The sequence below is a fragment of the Dasypus novemcinctus genome, chromosome 12, assembly GCF_030445035.2.
Source record: "Dasypus novemcinctus isolate mDasNov1 chromosome 12, mDasNov1.1.hap2, whole genome shotgun sequence".
NCBI lineage: Eukaryota > Metazoa > Chordata > Mammalia > Cingulata > Dasypodidae > Dasypus > Dasypus novemcinctus.
The window spans coordinates 18,894,982-18,903,176 of NC_080684.1; the positions used below are offsets into that span (position 1 = coordinate 18,894,982).

The 8,195-nt window shown below is 37.0% G+C and overlaps 1 protein-coding gene across 1 annotated transcript; it reads left to right on the top strand.

The window, feature by feature from the left end:
• Nucleotides 1–6,966: 6,966 nt before the first annotated feature.
• On the top strand, nucleotides 6,967–7,893 carry LOC139440080 (olfactory receptor 8S1-like). Its single transcript, XM_071218721.1, has one exon. The coding sequence runs from the start codon at nucleotides 6,967–6,969 to the stop codon at nucleotides 7,891–7,893; it is 927 nt and encodes a 308-aa protein (XP_071074822.1).
• The last annotated feature ends 302 nt before the right edge of the window (nucleotides 7,894–8,195 follow it).

An 8,195-nucleotide genomic window follows, 5' to 3' on the forward strand; every position in this document is an offset into this window, starting at 1 on the left:
AATACTGGTACTTTTATGTAAAACCCAGGGAATGTCTTCCCAACATACATTACTCAAAACAACTGGTTGTATGCCTCCCTTACAGCAAACACTACAATTAATGTGTCAATGTGAATAGTTTAGAATACTGCAAAGCGTAAGCTAATTGATTCCTTGAAAGTAATAACCACTGGTCATATGGTAAACTTTTGTTCAGTATTAGATATAGTTGCACTTGATGCACTTCTGTGAGGTTCCAAGCATTTATACACTTTACCTGCCTTCAAACCTATTTTTGTGACATGTCAGCACAGATAAAACACAATGCATTGAGACCACTTTTTGTAATGAGTTTAACCCCCACACCAAAAACGAATGCCAAGTAAGTGGCTCTAACTGTGTCATCAACTTAATCCTAGTACCCCAGTGTTCATTCCTGCTACTTGCATATTTTCTTAAAAGAAATAGCTGTTGTTAATGCCTTTTTGTTTCCCCTGAGTGTACCTTACTGAATAAGGAGTTTTAGGTTTACCAAGTGAGTCTTGCAACACTAAAGACATTTTGAATATCAGTTGTGATGGAAATTTCTTCATAAAAAAGCCTTAAATAGAACATTGTTTTTAGATCAAAGTCTCCCCACCCTCACAAATATAGTTACTTTGCAATAAAAATTGTGGCCTATTACAAAAAAAAAAAAAAAAAAAAGAAGGAAAGAAAAGAAAACAAAAACACAAAGAAAGATGCTTTCTTTTTTCAGCAGTGGGTGACCAAGCACTGGGCAGGGCACATTGCTAGTCTGCTTCGCTCTTTCCTCTCCTCTGGGCCTTGTCTTTTCAGTTTTGAGCTGCACTATGGGTCTTGCATCTTGGCAGCTTCTTTCCATGCCTCTGTGCCTCACTGATTCCATCCTCAGGCCTCCAGGACCTCTCCTTCTGTCTCTGAGGCTATTTTTCTGCCTGTTGGCTTTTAAGTCCTCTGTTTATAAAGGACTCCAGTAAGATTCAGATCCATCCTGAATGAGGTGGGTACTATCTAAAAACGCTATTTCCCAAAGATCCTACTTGCAAAGAGTCCACATCCCCAGGAATGGCTGAACTTTCAGAGTATACTTTTCCAGAGTCTTAATAGCTTCAAACATCCTAGACATCTTTGAAAAGGTTTCAATTGTTTTTTAGTTCTTACCAAAATAACCCTATTTATTTCCATATCTAGGAGACACACAACAAAATAAAACAAAAACAACAATTTAGCCATTTATTATGGTATAAATTCAGGAAGAGTATTTTGAAATGTGGTCTTCCAGAGCAGGGGCCAGCCTGCAATCACAGCACTAGACTAGGTTTTATAATTTATGCCTTTTTCTTGTGTATAGCCAGCTCATTTTCAATCTACAAACATCTCTATATCAAATCCTGAACTTAACATCTGCTTTTCAGGACATTTACCATACTGACAAAAGGCAAAGTCAGACTTAAAGTCTCTTGATTTGAATTTGAATCCTGACTCTACCATGTAATAATTGTGTGTTTTTAAGGGAGATGTCTCACATTTTTCTGCTTCATAGTCCTCATTTTTAAAAGGGAATAAAAGAGTTTCCAACTCATAGACTTGTTGGGGAATATTAGTTAACATGTCTAAAACATGAAGAAAAAAACTATGGTCATTTGGTAAACAATTAGTAGATATTGATTACTTTACAGCTGCTCTATTCCCAATATCTTCGAACTTTTGAAAACATACCAGTTCCTAAACATGAATTATGCATCTTTCTCAATCGGATCATTCCTTGTCAATCAGAAATAAACTGACCCTTGATTTTTAAGGCAACAAAATCTTCTTTTTTTTTTTTTTTGGAGGTACCAGGAGGACTGAACCTAGAACCGTGTGCATGGGAAGCAGGTTCTCAACACTTTGTTTGGGCTCTTGGAATCGCAATTTGAGGAAAATAGATTCAGATAGCAACATAAATTGTATCCCATCCAAGCAAGGGTATTTTAAGAAAAAGGAAGTCACAAGAGTTAATTTTGGTGGACATTCAGGACATTCCAAATGTCTTTCAGGTTGAGTAGTTTACAGATTTCTTAACTTGGGGATTACTCCCAGCGTTCAGATGTTCTCAGGGTTTTGAGAAGCATTTGTTGCCTGTGGCTATGCACACTTTGTCAGTCTGTGATATATGGCTGAGAGGTGCTTAAGAGTGACCTCCTCAAGGGCCTCCTGACTCCTTTTTAAATCTCTCAGCCATAGCTCACTCTATTTTGTTTTATTTCTTTTCACAACTTATTGACAACAGAAGACACAATTTCAAAGTCCACTGGATATTTTTAGTTGTAATCTTTCTTGATCTAGTTGTGGCTTTGTTACTGATGATCACTCAGTGCTTAACTTCATTTTCCCTTGACCTTCATGACCTGTATTCCCCCATTTTCCTGAAAACATTTCTGATTGTTGACACAACTGAACATTAAAATAATTATGGGAGTGAAGTTTATGAATTCAAAATCTGTGGGCAAAGGATAAATCCCTGAACATCAATGCACAGGTTCTCTGTGATTTCCCAAATGAGATATATAGCAAAATAGCAAGCGGAAGGATATTGTCACCAATTTACCATCATTCAAAGCCTATGAGACACTTAAGATTTTCTTCCACAGTCATCATTTCAACACAGAAAGAAGTTCCAAAAACACATACTAAATAGAATTCCCTGGGGTTCTTATCATTTGAGTTGCCTGTTAATGAGTTTCAAACTGGGCTTCTGTCTGTTATTTGAGTTACTAAAAGACATTGTTCCTCTCTCTGCTGAGCTACAAGGTTCAGGTGGCCAATTACAAGTGAACTACCTATCCCTGCCCTTCTGAAGAGTTATATCTGAGAATCATTCTCTTGGTTGATTATTCTAGCACAATATTTAGAATTGGGGAGGAAAGTAACCAAACAGCTGCCACTGTCGTAGGGACAGAGAACATAAAAAAGAAACTCCTTCCACCCATATTTCAGGATGTTATTCTTTCCATGTAGCTGGAGGGAGAAGAAGTCAGGACCATGCTAGCTCTAAGAGAATATACATTCTTCAACTTCTGCCTTTCTGGGTTTATAGCTCTATGGTAATCACTTTTCATGTCTTTCATATTACTCCTCAATAGAAAAATCATTTGCATTTCCTGTTATTGGACTATGAAAATCTGTTCCTCATCAACAGAGAAGCTTCTTGTTCCCAGGAAAAGATCAGAGATGAAGGATGTCTTCTAAGCCAAAAATGCCATGAGAGAGGTAATTTTCTCTCCAAATGCTTTAAAGTGTCTGTCTTTCAGTCGTGAATACTTCTCTCTCCTCCACCGCCCTTGTCTTTCTGGCTCTCTGAGGTGTTTCTTTTCACTCTGAGTCTTCTCATGAATTTTTCTATATGCTGAGACTCAATGCTCAAGCTTGGGAAGACTTTCATATTTTCCATACTGTGGAGTCAATGTACTCAACTACTCTGAGCAGTACCTACTATAAAACTGTTTGACCGCAATATTTGATACTGGATATTGGAAATAGCAATTCCATGTATTCTTGGTCCAAACTGTTTTATTCCAGGCTCTAGGAGTTTAATGCAAAAAGATTATTACAGCTGGGAAGAAAATATTCAGGGGAGATGTGGAAAGAGTGTATCAAAGTGGTGTGTATTTTGGTTCTTCTGTATGCTCCAATCAAATGTGCTGGAAAATTTAATTTTCTGCTGTACTAAATCCCTCCAACTTCAAAACTGATCAAACTAAGGGATAGAGCAAAGAAATATTTAAGAAAAAATTAAGTGCATTAACATTATTCCACACCTATTTTCACCCTTCTCTTTTTCTGGAGTTTCCCAGGTACTCATGGGATTTACACTGCCGCAGAGTCAAATACTCTTTTTTTTGTTTCATTTAGAGCACTCGCTCTCTCCAGTAAATAGAGGAAAACAGTGAACCTGTTTATCTTCCCCTTTTCATTGCCTATCAGTGCCAGCATTTGTGAAATTAACATTTTAAAATTCCATTTGAGACTGAAAAAAATGTATAGAAGTCTATGTAATACATTTGTTTCTTAAAAAATGCGTCCAAGATACTGCTCCCCTTGGAAAGGTTGTGATAATGTACGTGTTAAACCGTAGGCTCACATTGGACCATGGACAAGTTTCCTAACCTATCTCATTCTAATTCTTCATCTGTTTTTTAAGAAAGGAAAAGAAAAAAGGATAATTATAGCCACCTTACCATTGGTATTTGTGAGAAATATATTTATTAGTACATGTTAAGTGATTAGATGGTGCCTAGATTATCTTTTTCATTACAAGCACTGTCACCATCAAAATTACCTTCATCAACCTCATCATCATCATTTCTTCAACCTAAAGGTATTTTCATTATGGCTTTGAAACATAACCCTATATTTAAATACATACTAATTTCAGTGGAATAACCCCTAAATAATAGAATTGGATGAACTTAATAGAACTCAAAAATCCAGCATCCTATCACTATATGGACTGGCAGATATTGCTGTATGACAGAAGCATGTTTGAGTCCAGCTTCCACTTATAGAATCACCCTAAGCTAATTCCTGCATTAATCTCTCATATTTCTGTAAGGAGCACAGGTATTTCCAATCACTCTGAAAAATGGTTCCTTTCTCAAATTCTATGTGTACATGAGGTACTATGAAATCTCTATAAGTGCAAGTGAATGCAATGGAGATTTAAAACATTAAATATGGAAGAATTAAAGCAATTATCTGCTTAATTCAGATAGAAATTTCCAAATGCAGGATTGTCCATATTTTTGAAGAGTAGCCTTAATTAATTATTTATTTAACTTAGCTTGTGCAGATAGTAAAGTGGTTTACTTCCCATGAATTAACAAATGCAAAAATAAGAGAGACCCCTTAGACTTGATTTTTTTGTATTCAAATTATTCTACCCACACATGAATTTTACTTGTGCCATCCTTATTGCATATTAGTCTACCAGGCAGAACTAAGATGTGAACTGAATATAAGAAGATGAAAAATGAATTGAAGAAGTCCACAAATTCTAGAAAGTTGTGCAAATTTCAATATTAATACTGAAAAACAATTGGAAATGACAAGAACTGATGGCACTGCACATTTGTAATTAAGTTGTTTACTTGTAAATTCATAAATAGAAAAATGGACCCAAAAATGATTAAATAAGTGAATGGAAAAAATGAATGCGTGGGAGGTTGTAGATGGAACATGAAGGAATTAAATAATTTTCCAGTAAAGTCAAAATTGACTAGTGGGTGTGAAATGATGTCTCAGCTACAGGGATGTCACAGGTGCTGGAAGAGCACAAGTATATGCACTACTAGATCCTCCACCATTGCTACACACAGGCACATACACACATACACTAAGCACTTCTTCTCTTGTCCTTACTGTTGGGTTTTTATCAAACTTTGTGTAACTGTAGTCATTCCACCCAAAATTTAGCTACACAGACAGTACTATCCAATTCTTCATTTTCTTCTTCATTCAACAAATCCTATTGGGGTCCACCTTTGGGTTTTTCCTGCTACTGTTCTAACTGTTCCAGATTTAAAATGTTACAGAGCACAATGACTGCCATCAAGTAATTAAAATGTCGTTGGGGAGGAAGGAAAGGAACTTACTGCACACATCTTAACTACCAAACAAAAGAGTGATTTGCTGTGATGGTACAAAGGGGAGAGTCTTGCTTATTCTGAATAGATGGATCAGATCATCTTGTAAAGAAAAACAGTAATTATTAAGACATTTTTAAGAAAGGAGGTACAGGGACAGGATAGAAAGAATACAAAATTGTAATTAGAGCGATCAGAGTTGGAATCATAGTTTAAGAAGATATCCAAAGACCTTTGTTTCCTTATTTGAACATTCTCAACAGAATGATTTCTAACAATTTTTTTGAACATTAAGAAACAAAAATGTTTAGGAATGCCCAGCACTTATCAGGCACTCAATAAATGGCATATGTGGTGAGCTAATAGAAGGTAATTTTCTGAAAGATATAAGAAAAAAAGTAAAAATTTAATTGAAAGTCAAAATATTAAAATGATATGACTAGAAAGATATGGTATTCTAGACAGAGCAGAAATTTTAATAAAGGTAGGGAAAAAGGAATATCCATGTTTCTTCAGGGGCAAGTGTAATAGTCAGGCTTCAGCACTGAGACTCTAGATCATAATGTGTGACTAACTTACAGACCCATATGTGTCAGCTGATGGAAGCACATTCATTGATAAGCCTTGATTGAAAAGCACTGTTTGATAGGAAGTTCTCCTACATAGTGGAGTCATATTCAGATTCTTGAAATTGATAATTTAGACAGTTGTATATCTTGAGTGCTCCATTTTTTTCTTCTGATAAATGGATTTATCATGCTCCTCTATTATTACGTATATCTCAATATCTAACAAAAACATAGGAAATTCAGGCAAATGTGTGGGAAAATGCCCTTGGCTGCATCTCTCAATTTTGTACCAGAGTGTAAATTAGAAATGTAGTGAAAGTGCCATGTTATAACCAAAATAAACATTAAAAAAATCTTTAACAGTATATACCATAGATAGGATTTAAATGGGAATAAAAGACCAAGTAAAAGAAAAGACCTATTTTGGAACATAGGAAATTTCAGTAGCATCTACAAAGGTAAGGGAATATTGCTAAGCACAGGTTCTGTTCAAGAAAAAAAATTAGTAATGAACCAGATCCTGGAAAGTTTGTGAATTTCTTAAGCAACCTCTGAGAGAGAAGTTTGGCTATTAGTTTATATATTTGTTGGGTTGATGCAGGGTTAAGGATTGAAGCAGCTCATCAATCCAGGAAGAAAGATATGAAAGATCCAACAAGTCATGTATGAAATATAAACTAGTTGAGATGAAGACTTCCATCCTCTGATAACTGAGTATGATCAAGAGATTTCAGGTTTGTTCCTATGTTTGTTTCTAGAATAATCTTCTCTAAATGGCCTTGGATAACCACAGCACCATCAGCGAGTTCATCCTCCTGGGTCTGTCTGCTGATCCACACATTCAGGCTCTGCTCTTTGTGCTGTTTTTGCAAATTTACCTCCTGACTGTGACAGGGAACCTGATGCTGCTGCTGGTGACCAGGGCAGATTCTCACCTGCACACCCCCATGTACTTCTTCCTCAGTCACCTCTCTTTCCTGGATATGTGCTTCTCTTCTGTCACAGTGCCAAAGCTGCTGGAGAATCTGTTGTCCCAGAAGAAAACCATCTCTGTAAAGGGGTGCTTGGCTCAAGTCTTTTTTCTGTTTGTGAGTGCAGCCACTGAGGTTGGCCTGCTGGCAGCTATGGCCTATGACCGCTTTGCTGCCATCTGCCATCCTCTGGTCTATGGTCAAGTGATGAACAGCCTGCTCTGTAAGGGGCTGGCTTGCGGTTCCTGGGGCCTGGGCTTATTTGTTGCACTCCTCAACATCTTTCCAGCTATGAACTTGGACTTCTGTGGAGATTATATCATCCCCCACTACAGCTGTGAGCTGCCCTCTCTCTTCCCTCTATCCTGCTCTGATGTCTCCTCCAGTTTTACTGTCTTGCTCTGCTCCAGCCTCCTTGGTGGACTAGGAACCTGTTTCTTGATCTTCTACTCTTATGCACGCATTGGTTCCACCATCTTGAGAATCGCCTCCTCCTCAGGTAGAAGGAAGGCCTTCTCCACATGCTCCTCCCACCTCACTGCAGTGCTCCTGTATTATGGCTCAGCTTTCTTGCGCTATCTCATGCCAACCTCAGGTTCTCCATTGGAGTTGATCTTCTCTGTACAGTACAGTGTGGTTTCTTCCTTAGTGAATCCCCTCATCTATAGCCTGAAAAATAATGAGGTGAAAAGAGCTGTGAAAAGAATACTAAAAAAACATCTCCAATAATAGCCAACCAAACACAGAGGGTGATGGGTAACTAGTTTAATATGGCAAGATATCTGATGCATTGACAATAAGATAATTTCCTGATTGTTTCTCAAAGTGGATGTACAAATGTAATTGCACAATTCAGAGATCTATTAGGGTAACACTGCGGACATTACTTCAGTTTAATTTTGTCTTATAGGCAGAGCAAAACATTAAATAACCATGTTAATTTAACCATTTTTCTATGGTATAGTCTTTGGGTTGTATTAATGGGTCCTTTTACCATCTTGTTTGTGTTTGTTATGCAGAATAGTGAACCT